General features: G+C 41.3%; 1 protein-coding gene across 1 annotated transcript in view; it reads right to left on the minus strand.

The window, feature by feature from the left end:
- Grik2 (glutamate ionotropic receptor kainate type subunit 2) overlaps window positions 1-13,151 on the minus strand; it is a 628,441-nt gene extending 615,290 nt beyond the window's left edge. The window contains exons 1-2 of the mRNA XM_051206151.1: window positions 12,827-13,151; window positions 7,386-7,788 (exon numbers count right to left, since the gene is read on the minus strand). Of these exons, the coding sequence (XP_051062108.1) occupies window positions 7,386-7,500 (115 nt within the window). The 5' untranslated portion in view covers window positions 7,501-7,788; window positions 12,827-13,151. The remainder of the gene's footprint in view (window positions 1-7,385; window positions 7,789-12,826) is intronic.
- Between the last annotated feature and the right edge of the window lie 1,024 nt (window positions 13,152-14,175).

Genomic DNA, 14,175 nt, shown 5'->3' on the forward strand with positions numbered 1-14,175 from the left:
AGAAATCACGTCATATCTCTGCTGTCCTTTCTCAGCCTCCAATTTCTATCAGGTTTCTTCAATCGGTACTCCCATAAGGTACACAGGAGTCTTTATATGTGAAAATCTCTGTCACACGCTGACTGCTAACCTCATCCCAACTCCACTGTCATGGGACTATGAACCTTTTCTTTCAGCATATATTTCTGTTAAAACAAGGCCATGGTAAACAACAAATTGATAAAATTACATGCACCAGGAGAGAAAATATCTGAAAGACAAAACCTTCGAAGACTGTTTTTCAGATTTTCACACATGGCCCTGCTGCCTGGAGTAACCAGGATCTCTAAAAAATATAGGACTGTCCAGTTTTTAATTGGAGAATAAATGGTTTAAATCGATCAATAAAAGTAACACTAAGAACAAAACTCTACTTGAGCATCACTACCATTGAACAAAATCTCCAATGCTCAAATACAAACTAAAATAAAATTAAAAACAAATATTTCTATGGAAGGTTTTCTGTGTGTTCTCTAACCACCTATTCACATGGCTGAGATTGATCTTTATCAGAGTAGCTAATTGTTTGGTGTTACAGAGGTGAGTCAAAAGGCAGATACATGTGTCAATGAAAATCAGGTAAGTCTTCAAGAACCTGAATAATATAGAACAAGCTAGGGAACGAAAGAGGGCAACTTGGAGGACCTATCCTACCTTCTAGGATTTGGGTTTGTCCAATTCAGATTTTCAAAACAATTTCTAAAACTGTAGACAATTAAACTTTTGGATCTTTACATATGGAAAGTAGTATTTTTATGTTTCTCTGGAAATATGAAAGGAATTGGCAACCTGGAGTAGGCAAATCTAGATAACATTAGAGAAAGAGAATAAGTAAGTTCCCAGGAGGCCAAAAGCAGAATCATGATTTTTATCTTGGGACTGACCATAGCTGAAATTTCCCAATGCAAAGCAAGAAATTGTCCTTTTGGGGCAAGGGAAAGAACATGAAGTCACTAAACTTCAGTGGCTAGAGTGTTAAACACATTGCAAATGCTTCCCCAAGAGGGTCCCATATCTGTGACTGTCACTGTCATAAAACTGCAGAAAAGAAAGATGCTTCATTTGCTATCTCCAGCTTCCCTATGGCAAACAAGTTTTGTTTCTAAGGGCGGGAATTGGCACTTCAAAACCTGCAAAGAGAAGTCAAGTTTGCTTTGTTTGTTTTACAGTTACAACAAATGATAGATTTATCCTGGCAACTTACCCTTTATATGCTCTGTTTACTCAAAAAATAATAATAATAAAATGTTTTTAGCTTTTGAGATGATCGAGATCTATATTTCCATTTACTACGTCAAGCCACAAAAATATTTCTTTATTGAAACTTGGTCCTAAACCTAGGTTCACAGTACATAATGAAGGTCTAAGGAAGACTTATTTAACCTACATTAAATCTTGATAATGCATTAATGAGTCTTTTAAAGGGATAATTTTAATTCCCCAATCTTCAACCATAAAGACTATATAGTGCTAATCTGCCTTGCCCTTTCAATTAAACTTGTTAAGGGCTTTCTATTTAGTCAGCACCCTGAATGGGCCATTAAAATTCTTGTTCGGTAAGAGTTGTGTTCAGTGCTCTGTTGTTTTAAATTCCATTAAATCCAAATGGTCTTTATCGCCCCATGACCACTGTGACTTCAATCAGCCAATTTAATTACCTTACACAATTGTCAGCAGAAGTAGCAAAGAAAAACAGGAAACCATATGACGTTATCAGATGGAAGTCTACCTCTCCAGTGTTTAATCTAGACTCATCCATAATGATGATGTGCACCTACTTCCTTCCTTTTAGGGGGGCTTCTGACCTTCCCTTTCATGCTAAGGTGTAGAATTTAAGATTCATTTGTTCAGAACATTTTTGATACTTTGATAAGTGGACTACAAAATGAAAGCCCTTAAAAGATAAATTTTCACCACCCAATAAATAAATAAATAAATAAATAAATAAAAGCAATACCTGCATCTCAACACATGGTACAAAGATAGTAAAAAGATCTGTATACATTGAGTACTATGCATGGAATAGATAATTTAAGTCTATTACTTTTGACAGACAATAGACTATAATTGGCTCTATGTGTAAAATTGGGCCTTAAAATTTTCCCAGAAATACATAGAATTGAGGCTACAGTAGCACAGTAAAGTCCTAAACATAGGAATTTGTTTGTCTGCGTAAATGTTACATTTGTACCACAAATGAGAAAAAGTGTTTTCTTTATCAGAAATTACAATAACTAATTACCATAAAAGACTATGTCGTTTTGTTTTGTTTTGTTTTGTTTTGTTTTGTTTTTGGAGACAGGGTTTCTCTGTATTGCTTTGGAGCCTGTCCTGGAACTAGCTCTGTAGAACATGCTGGCCTCGAACTCAGAGATCCACCTGCCCCTGCCTCCCAAGTGCTGAGATTAAAGGCACCAAAGCCTATCACAGACAACACTTTATAATCTGGGGAATAGATTTGAAAAGTTCTGATAATCAATACTGCATGAACTTTTGTATATGATTCTGAACCTGTGGGTCATGGCCCCTTTGACCAACCTCTATCTCCAAAAGTATTATTTCATAAAAGTAGCAAAATTACAGTTATAAAAATAATTTAATGATTGGGATCATCACAAAATGAGGAACTGTATTAAAGGGTGGAAGTGTTAGGAAGGTTGAGAACCACCTATCTATAGTATTTCCCTGCTTGTGTGAAAGCAATTTAAATTAACTTTCCTTGCAGAGTAAATATTGAATCAGTGTCATTATAGAATCTCTGAATGAACACATTTACTGATCTCTTAAATTGAAAAAAAAAAAGGCTAACTTCTTTGAAGAAATGTCCACTGACATATAAACCCTTGTTCACTTCTGAAAGACACCTTTCCAATGCCAGAAAACATCACACAGTTGAGTTCCATGGGACTGTGTGGAATGCTATTTCTAGAAGACAGAAAGATCAATTTCCAAAGTCATTTTCTGAAATGATTGTGCTTCCCTTGATGGATCACATCAAGTTATTCTTTGATGCTTTAAAACTAAACTAGATTTTATTTAAAAATTAAAAATAAAAAAAGGTCTTTTTTATAAAACGACCCTCGTTGGAGATTCTAGCAGATTTCCCCCTTGTGCCATCAAGAATTCAGGTGAGCTAGTTCGTCTTTTTCAGAGATACTGACTGCTATCACTCCCATCCCCTTTTCTTAAGAGTCCGTTTTCAAGTTCCTAGACATAAGGCCACTCCTACTTCCCTCCCACTTTACCTCCCAAAGGAAGAAAAATCTCTTTCAAAGAATTTGTGGCAAGTGGCAGGTTCCCAGCTCTCAGGCACTGCACTCATATTGCTGGATGGTGTAGTACACTTGCCAGGAAATCTTGTCTCTGGGAGTACAGGACAATTTCCACAAGAACCGGTTTCGTTCCCTCCAAGGCGTGGGTTTTATCTCCTGGCTGTGCCTCCACCTAGGGCTTGTGCACCAGGTGTGTAAAGCTATGCCCATGCATGGCGACTGACTGATGTGTAGTGCTAAGGAAAAAAAAAAAAAAAAATCGCTCATCGCGGACTGGTTTAAGAAAAAATAATGTTAGACAAAAACATCATGTAGTAAGAAATGACAGACAGCTTACTGGAAAGGGCTGTTTGGAGAAACTGCTCAGTTTGGAAGTTTTGGTTGACGTTAGTGCTCTTGGCGTCCTGAATGGCAACTCATGTTAAGACTCTGAATAATCAGACCTCAAGATCAGAGAGAGAAGCAGTTTGGGGTGTGGTGACAATAAAGTGGATGCCCAAACAAGCCAAAGACCAGAGAAATCAACCAGGACAGAAAGGAAGCCTGTATGCAGCTGTCTCTCTGAAGACTGGGGGCAGAGCAAATAAGAAGCAGCCTGGAGAAGGATCCCCGTGATAGAAGAAACGTTTTAGGCAGAAATGTGGCTCCAGTGCCTAGCTCCCAGGACCACACCAACTAGGGAATCCCCTTGGCCCACTCTCGGATGCAGCTGCCTAAGAACAAAGATACTTCATTTCCATATGGCTGGGCACTGGTGGGAGGTCTGGGGGGAAGCCTGGGGGGCAGTGGTGGGCTTTGTTCTCAACCCAGCAGGCTGCAAATATCTGACCTGACCAGGGCTTGACTTTCTGCAACACAGCTTACAACTGGAAAACGCCGTCCCTAACCCCCAGGGGCAGGGGCATCCTCTGAAGAAACCCCTTGGTGTCTCAGGTTCTGGAATAATGAAACCGCCAGGACCCAAGATAAGAGACCCCTATGCCCAGGCCACTCAGCCCAGTGGCCAATAGGTAAAACCGAGCCCACTCTTGGGTGCCCTCCTTCACTATCTCATGTGGCCTTCTAGCTTTGGGGAAGTGCCTGGGACCACCGTTGCAGAGTGATTTTCCTAGCAGCTAACACCGTGAAGAGTGCCCGAAGTGCGGCCGGCCTGGAGGCAGGAAATGGGTGTTCCTGGGTGCAGCCGCAAAGTTTTCTTCTGCACTACAAAGTCGCTGTGGGGAAGTCAGAGATAGTGACAGTGCAACACCCACCCAAAACCCCTCCCACTCTACTGCAGCTCTGTGGTTTGAGGGCGGGGAGAGAAAAGCCTGCGGGGGGGCGGGGGGGAAGGTTTGGCCTAAAGATAGCAGAAATGGATAGGCAGGAAAAGGAAAGCACTTCAGGTCAAGAGACCCTGAGTGGTAGGGAAGCCTGGCTTTCGGGGAGGTGATAGGAAGAGGAGGGGTCAAGTCTGTTGTCTGTTGTTGTCAGGAAGAACAGATCTGAGCTTATGAGGGTTCATTTTCATCATCAACTGGAGGAAAGAGGAGCTAGCATGGCTTCAAGCCAGCTTCACGGTTGCCATAGCGCCAAGCAGAAGCACCAGAAGTCAGGCAGCCCAAAGCCTTTGGATGGGACAGCCTGTAGCCTCACTCTAAACCGCCTCCTGTGAGATACCTGAGGCACACACCTAGCTGCCTGCCACTACCCAAGGATAGCTGCCCACCAACAATCCCAACTCTTTCCTCCCCAGGTATGAGGCCAGCGATGATTGAGTTTTAGAGCCAAAGTTTAAAATAAACATTTTCAAGAGGTACTTATAGGCACTTGACTAACCACCCAATCCACTCAGTACTTTTTACCCCGGAAGAAAATAAAACTCCCACCACTGCATTAAAATAGCCTCAACAGGGAAATGTTCCAATGATTACAACTATCCAGAATGCTTCCTGGTGAGTCAGGTCAGATTTAGAGAAAATGTATCTCCAGGGGGAAGACATTTGATGGTGATGTAGAAAAACAGGTCTGGTGATCTTCACCTACTGCCCTGTTTCTTAAGGATATTTTTAGAGTTTGCCCAGGAAAGTGTGTGTGTGTGTGTGTGTGTGTGTGTGTGTGTGTGTGTGTGTGAGAGAGAGAGAGAGAGAGAGAGAGAGAGAGAGAGAGATTTTAGACAGATTTATAGCTTTCCCAAGAATCTAGGCTCTTGTGTGTGTGTGTTCTTTTGGAAAGCTGCTACAGTGCCACAGACACTGAGATTTTTAATATGAAGATATGAAATGATCAGCGAATGTAACAATCTAATGATTCAGCAAATATTGTGCTGCAAGACCAGAACAGCAATAACTAAATCTTGAGAGTATTAGTGGCAGTCTTCAGGCCCACTTCAACCTTTCCCCTAATCAGGCACCTTCTCACAGATGCATACACATTCACAAACACACATGAGAAGATATAAAAGATCTCTTAAGTACTTTGAATTAAACATTTGGGGGGATTCCATAGTATAGCACTTCCCATGCTAGTGGCCAAATTACTGTGACACACATACCATGCATATCTTCATACAGTTCCCAAGAATATAAGGAGTTCTTTAATCCTGTCTAAAGAAGCAAGCATTCCTGTAGATGCTTGTTGCTAAGAGCAACATGCTTAAGTACCATCTAAAAACTGAAGAAAGCAGCAGAATACTCAAGTCAGAATCTAGCTATTCTCTCCTGTCTCATGTTATCAGCACTCTTCTTGACTCCAAATGACAAATGGGGAGGGAACTACCTTTTCAAACTTGTATAAAAGCATTTCTATTTTATTTCCACAAAGCTTGGGGAAGACAGTGAATTTTAGCACTAGAGAAAGATCACTGGGGAAAAACAGGATGTGCTGCTAATGTCCCAGACAGGATAGGCAACCTCTGCTACATATCAGAGAGAATAACTTAATGTGTCTACTTTTATTTCAAAAACACATACTCTGTCTTTATGCTCCCTACCCTCTCTGGCTTAGAACCCCTTTGAGCTGACAGAGAAGGCTCCTAGAGTGGGAGCTCCAACCCCATTGACTTTCTCCTCTTTTGCAATGCCCTTCTTCAGGGAAGTTTCCTTGCTGAGTTATGTCCTCACTAAAAACATCCCAGTTGGCCATCCAGAGCCACTGAGCTTTCCCCACACTTCATCTCCTTCAAGCAGACCTCTGGACCAGGGTCTGGACTGGAAGCCTGCATGTAGATTTTTTTCCTTTAGGAAAGAAACCTTAGGAAATCTATAAATCCTTCCCAAATCTAGGATCTTTTATCCATGTCAAAGTGAAACAAACATGCACTCAGAAACCCCCACTCAACTGCCCTCCTCCCTCTGCCCTCACTTCCAGTGTGATGGGGGTGGGATGGGATGTGAGCTTTGAAAGAACTCAGCAAGTTAAAATAAAAAAAAAAACAAAAACAAATAAACAAAAAAAAACAACGTAACAACACTGCCATGATCGCTATTTTGCCACACTGAGTGGCACCTTCCCACTATTATTTCTTATTTCTTATTCCCACTTATTTCTTAAAACTCTGTATATGAGAAAGACCACAAAGGAAAGAAAAATGATTAAGTTGACCAATAAGCTTCTCTTACAGAAGAAACCAGAAGGACTGGTGCCTTAGGTTTCCAAGTGAGGACCTAGGCAGGTCTGGGTAGTAGTGGACAGATGCAACTCATGGAAGAGTTACCAGATATTAACTCATCAGAAGCACAAGCTGCAGGTTTCTCAGCCCTAGTGTTCACTTAGGCTCAGACCAAACCACCCAGGCAGGTGGAAGGTTCCCTAGGAGACCAAGCATCCTAGGCTGGCTGTGCCCTCATCACTGCTGTAGCCCTGGCTAAGATGTGTCAGCCAATAGTGCCAGGAACTAGCACCTCCTTCAACCTCCCGGGGCCCAAAATAAAAAAAGAAGATAAATAGAGAGGATAAATGAAAGCAGGGGGCGGTCTTTAAAACCCGAGAAGGAGCCGGTCTGGAAGCGGCAAGCCCACGCCAAGCAGAGTGACTGCCTGTTTACATCCGGCGCCTCGGATCCCACACAGGCTGGTGAGATGCCGGGAATCTTACCGAATCTTAACACATGGGTGGTTCCTTGCGAATATCCGATCCACAGTATGCAGAGCAGGACTTTAATGAAGCGACTGAAGACTAGATTACTTAGAAACGGGGAAATAATCTTCATGATGTTTCCGAGCCTGCGCGCGCGCGGCGCCCACTTCCCCGATCTAGCGTTAGGCTCCGGGTTTGGACGAGAAGAAGGATGCGTGGTGTAGTGGCCGCAGACACAATCACGGCATGGTCACAGAAAGAAGAAGGAGTCTCCGCTTCCCAAACCCATTAGCAGTCGTTGCATGTTCTTCACTCACTGCGCCAAGGAGCAAGCTTCCACTGCAAGGGATGGTGGGACATCCATGTTAGTCCTGGAGCATCCGGGAGAAATCCAGCAACCACAATGTCCGGCCACGCGAGCCTGGGAGAGCACAAAAAGAGGAAAATCAATAGGAATTCCAGCCCTGCAACCACTAGTTATCGAAAGCCAGACACAGTCCCAACACAAAGGGCGCTTTGCTGGCAAGGGTTTAGCCAGGCCCTTATTCCACTGCACTGCTGCACAGCTTCTGACGTTAAGCCAAGATAAAGTGAGAAAAATTGAGATAGCTGCTTCCTGCCACCGAGCTTCCCAATATATATTATGCAACCGTTCTGATAGCTCGCCTTGAGTAGCAAAAGAGGAAGATTTATTTACGTGATGCGATGAAAATTGCTTTGATTTTCAGTAAGACTCTGCAGAAAGTGACTGGTGTATGTATGCAAACACACTTCTTACAATCAGCTGATGAATTTTAATAATTGACTAGCTAAGTCAAAGTCACTTTGTCTAGGAGTTGTATTGTCAAAAGGAAATGTTCTGAAATAGAAAACTGGGCTGTGAATCTAACTTGCTGTTAAGGTGAAGGAGTCATACATTTTAAATCCTAGTAGAAAATAATAAATGCATAGTGAGATGCAATTGGAGAGCTTCATGTTGCTTTAAAAACTTGAGTGACATATTGCTTGATTAGTAAAGAGAAATTTCTTCAGGTGGACTTTTAGGGGTAAATGAGAGAATCATTTTCTTCTCACTTATTTACCACATCTGAAATAATCTTACACAAAGACAGTGGTGTTTGAGCTGCAGCAGCAGATTCCAGAGATTGTGTGCCCACACTTTATCTTTTTTAATTATTTTTTCCTTTTAAAATGGAATATAGCATCATAGTTTTGTCTAAAAAAATGTAGGCATGGGCTAGTATTCTGACAGAAAAATTTAAACTCATCTTTTCTCTGGACTTTCATAAGCAGAAATTAATTCAAGTTAAAATAGAAATGTACACTTCTTTTTATATGAAAATTTTGTTGAGATAAGCAATATACTTCACAAATATTACAGTTTTCCCCAGATCCACTACTATCATTTGTATTTGTAAGAAGAGATAATGAAGAAAGCAATTGATGATATTTTAACCTTATTAAGAAGTGCAAAAAACTAATTTTTGAACTTGTGTTTTACTATTAATCACTGTTCATTATAAACAGATAGGGCATGAGTTAGACCTTATAAAAGTTATACAACTGCATCATATTGCATTATTTTAAAGAAGTGGTATGAGTACTAAGTTCTTACATTACTATGGTTATGTTGTTTCTAAATAGCAAGAAGACACCATAATATACCCATTTCATCATAGTGATTCTTTATTCTCTATATTTTCTTAAGATATTATAAAATGCTGATTGAAAAAAATCTACATTTTCAAATGCTCCAAGAGACACTGATTTTTTAAATGATGGAGGCATAACTACAATGTCAAAAATAAGTATCATGAATTGCTAGTTCGGCAATCTAGCAGGCAATCCCATCAAACAATTCCACTATTTGAGCACTTTAAAAGGAACACCTACTGCTGAAACCAAGGAGTCTAGCGACTCCTTCAGTCCATGTTTGGAACATCACTTATGAAATATGTTAAACACCAACATAGCCTGTCTTTTATTTGTTGTCTCATTTATTCCATTCTTTTTGTTCATTTTTCTTCTTCACTCTAGTAGAGGCAATCATGGCAGCCAGGAAAAAATACATATTCTTGGTTGTTTTCATTTTCCAATGTAATTGATACTGACTACCTGAAAATAGCATGATTTGTTATGACTAATCAAATTTCTGCAATTTTTACAATGTAGTTTGCTTTTCGTGGAACCATAGTAAACCTGCTGTACCACAATTTCTTGTTCACGGATTCTTTTCACATAACACTATTTATTATAGCATTTGTCATCTTTCTATTTATGATTAGCATTCTCAGCTACTTATGTGTCATCATTGTTGAATGACTAGTGGGAAAGTAAAAGCTTCAGGTTCATGAAATTCACACAAAATAATCTGTAAAAAAGACCCAACATAAATTTTCTTTACTAGCAAGTAGTCGTCTCCAAAGAACCAGCTTTGCAAATATCTTTAATTGATTTCATTTATACCCAGCAACTCAGTTAAAAAGCTCTAACATAACAGCAATTCTACCTGTCCAACTAGACTTATTCAATACCAGGGACAAATATTTATTCAGGACCCCGGACAGCGCTTTGGACAAGAATTTAGTTTGATTTTGAAAATGGTGAAATGAATGGATAATATGCCATTTAAAGTGACAGTATGCATATAAATAGATTGAATCTTTGAAGAACACATAGTCAACAAATCAATTTTGTGAACTGTGTAGAGTGTATATTTTAATGTTTAACATACCTGAGATATACCTTGATTTCTCTCTCCAGTGCATACTACTACAAAAGCCTCTAGCATTCATTGTGAGACCCCCTCATGAAGACTAAAGAACTTGCCTCCTCATACAAAAAATAGCATGGAAGAATTTTGGATGCTGCAACATGCTGTCAATGTTCAGTGGCTTAAGACATTTCTGAAATGTACAATTAGTTATCACGTTTAATTGCCCACCTCCAGATTTCAATCTGTTAGGAGGGAAAACAGATTAATCCCATCCTTTCTTATTAAGCTTCACTCTTCAGAACAACAGCAACAACTTGGTAATTTACCTTTCAAACACAACAAAATGATGTGGATATGTAGGAGATGCCTTGTTTACTATATGGATATTTTGAAGTTATTGCAAGAATTTCCTCAGTACTGACACTATAATCACAGTTCTGAGGGTTAATGGTTATTAATAAGTATTTTACACACCACATTTAATTACCTTAATGTTATGCTGGTTCTGTGTGTGCTTATTTCATAATAGAAGATTTTAAAAAAATAAAACACTTTATTTAGGTGTCCAGTGATCACTTATATTTAAAAGCACTGAAAACTGTGCTTTATCCTATAGACTCATTTACTTTGCAGTTTATTTCAACCACATGGCAATCTTTATTGCTAGGAGCTAAAGCTGTGAGGGTTCCAAGGTCAAAGCAGGGATGAAAAACTGCAAGCATACACATATATGTTCACACAGATAGAAGCTATCTCTAGAAGAAAGCCTTAAAATATCAAAAAAAAAAAGTGTGTTATGGAAAACCAGCAAGTCTGTGGTGAATAATAAAGGAAGAAAATGTATATCATGTTCATACAAAGCTTGTTCCTACAACATCAACAATAACAATGGGAACAACAAAAGGCATTAGCTTCATCTTTCACTGCATTTTGTATTACCTGACACTAATGACCTCTTATTCTTGGGCACTATTACTTGTGAAGCAATTTCAGTTTCCTAGTCTCCTGGTGAAAATGAATCATATTCTAGTTAGCTGCCACCTGCTGGGGCATGAGCAAATGTGTAATAATCCTCATAGCAGAACCTTTAAGAGACAATTCCTGTACCTTTGGCTACAAACAACAAATGTATACTCTAGAGAAATCTGAATTCTGAAGCTGTCTCAAAGGTTCTTCCATATCATATGTGTCGTGCTTTTAAATTTTCTCACATAAGTGAGAGACTTCCACTTGACCTCACATTGCTGTCCTGTTATTATGGGGCATTTGAAAAACCTCAGCTTATAGTACCACTAAGGTATTATTCCATGCAAGTGGCTGATTGTATTGAGGTTTAGCTAAAGTAAACAGCTTGCTCAATCATGACATTAAAGGGGAATAAAGTCTGAGACAGAGATCAGACGAATCCACACTGTTGCATACTTGCAATCCACCTTATACCATTCCTTGAGATTCTAAACACATTATCAGTTGTTCTATTAACATTGTGCTATGTTGGTGGCTAGATATATTTATACTTTTAATTACTACTTTCATGCTGAAAATGTATATTATTTGAGAAAATAAATCATATGGATTTATGTCTGTGGAGATCTTTTTTTTTTAACTCAGTATGGACAATCTTCAGTGGATTTAAATTTAAAAATTTTAGCCTTTACTCATTTCTGTCTTACCTTCCCTGGCATATCTTAACTTCTTTAATATGTAAGTTTCTAAGGTCACTGGGTTTTGATTAGCTGACTTGATTTGCTGAAAGAATGTGTTCTCCAAAGTTATGAAGTAAGGAACTAAAACAACTACAAACTGAAATATAATTGCACATCTTCTAGCAAGGAAACTGCAGTCTTATTCAAATGAATTAATCATATCTTGTGAGATGAAAAGAATCAACTCATAAGGAATTTTGATGACAGAATACTTACAGTATGAAGATGAAGAAATGATTAAAAGGTAATCTGTTCCTTTCGTTACCAGAAGGTAGTTTCTAGGACTCTCCAACTTCTAAATCCAAATCATTATCTTAGTAGTTCCTATCATATTTGATTCTCTCTCTCTCTCTTCCTCCCTCCCACCCCCCACCTCTGTCTCTCTCACACACACATACACACTCCTTTCTATCTACCTGAAGATAAAAATACGAGGGAATGTGGTTGGTTAAAAGTTCTGAACATTTATGATCCGCCTCGGTGATGCAGCCAGTCTTTACCCCTACGGGATGCCCTGAGAGTTTTCTTTCTTTGTTTCTTTCTTTTCAGAAGCTTTGAATACTGTCCCCAGTTAAAAATAATCTCTACTTTCTCAGCCCTGAGCTATGGATCAGGGCGATCCAAGGATTGGTGGACGAAGGGAGGATGCGGAGTTGCTATGACACACAGATACATAGCTTCTTGCTGTGCTTCTCTTCGCCTTGTGCATGAGTCCCAGTAGTTGAGGCCACTTCTTGACACATACACTTATTAAAATATTTTACGTGGAGAACACCAGTGCGCCTGCAGTCAAATGAGCCAGTTGCGTCTTTGCGGGAGACTGGTTGCAGTGAGTGGGACAAAAAGCCCTCCAAGGTACTGCATCCAGCAGGTGCCCGGAGCGCACCGACCGAATCTGTTCTGTGTCTTCTTCCTTTCCTCCAGGCTGCCAGCGCTCCTCCACCGTCCTGGGCTCCTCTCCCCGAGATCCCACCGAGAGCAAAAACCTTAGCGACGAGCTAGGCTCCAGGGAGGGTCCACAGCCAGTGAGTGCTTACCTGGAGCTGGGGTGAAGAGGAGGGGAGGGACTGGAGTAGTCCCCTTGGAGTCGCGGCGGCGGGAGGAGGTCCAGCGGGAAGTCCCCGGTTCTCCCCGGTTCCGAGCCTCAGCCACGCAGCCGCCAGCGCGAGCACGAGTGAGGGCGGCAGAGGAGACCGCGACCGCGGAGCCGCAGCAGTGGCGCTGGAGACAGACACGCCTCCTGGCGGGGGTTCCTCTCCTCCTGCTTTAAAGGAGCCGTGCTTCTTTCCCCCGCAGCCGGTACTAGCTCTAAGGCTCCCAGGCCCACCACGGAGCAGCGCACACTCCTTCTTTCACGATCTCCTGGGAGAGAATTCTGGGGCGCTGACCATCTAGAGCTTCCCGCACCCTCCGCAGTGATTTCCTTTCTTGCCAGCACACCCACATCCAGACATAAGGGAACGGGGCCCAGATGCTCTGAATGATAGTGGGGGAAGGCAAAAGGGCCAAGGAAATTGCCTGGGTCTGAGAAGCTACATTGGGTATAGGGAATCTTAACTTGTCTGCTTCTAGGTGGCGGCTTTTATGCTGCTCCGAAACCATGGCAACGAGACGTCTCTGGTCTCTGTTGCCAACATCTGGAGAACAGCTGCTTGTCTCCAAAGTGGCCCTTTTGGTTCAACTATTGCATCTCCCTTTGAGGTTTGTGGGGGATCATCTTGATCTGTGCTCCTTTTATCCCGGTTCCCGGTGTAAACGAGTATCTTTGGCTCCTGGTCACTCTTATCATGAGATGCTGGCAGGCCATCTCTGCACAGGTCTAACCCTGAATACCTGATGCTTCTCTCCCCAGTAAGTCCCTGAATGTTGAGGAGCTTTGATATCTGGCAGATACATAATCTGAGGTCCTAGTCTCCACGACTGGTGAAATGTGCTTATACAAGTATTTGCATATGGGATATTGAGAGAGGTTTGAAAAGGGCAGGGCGCGGGAATGCCTGAGTGCTAGGGTCTTTCCGAAGGTTGTCTCCGGGAGACAAGGGTGGGGCCTGGAGGCAAGGAGCACACCAGTCTTCTGCTTCTCTGGGGAAGCGATTAGCTTCTACAAACAATCCGGGATTTGTGCTCCTCTGGGTCAGAAAAGTCAACATCTATTCAATACCATAGCTACTTTATCCTCAGCCCTACAATATTAACTGGAGTGGAGACGTAGCAGCTCCCCCCCGGAGTACATTAGTGAGCTAGGATTCTGTAGGAGGTTTAAGAGAGGCCAAGTTTGAACAGACTCTGCACACAGGCCCAGGAGACAAATTGCAAAGGGATTGTATTAGGAAGGAGGCCAGGTGGAATTCTGAGGCTCTGTGGAGCCTAGAGGCAGCTGTTGCCC

This window comes from Phodopus roborovskii, unplaced genomic scaffold (genome assembly GCF_943737965.1).
Source record: "Phodopus roborovskii unplaced genomic scaffold, PHOROB, whole genome shotgun sequence".
Classification (NCBI taxonomy): domain Eukaryota; kingdom Metazoa; phylum Chordata; class Mammalia; order Rodentia; family Cricetidae; genus Phodopus; species Phodopus roborovskii.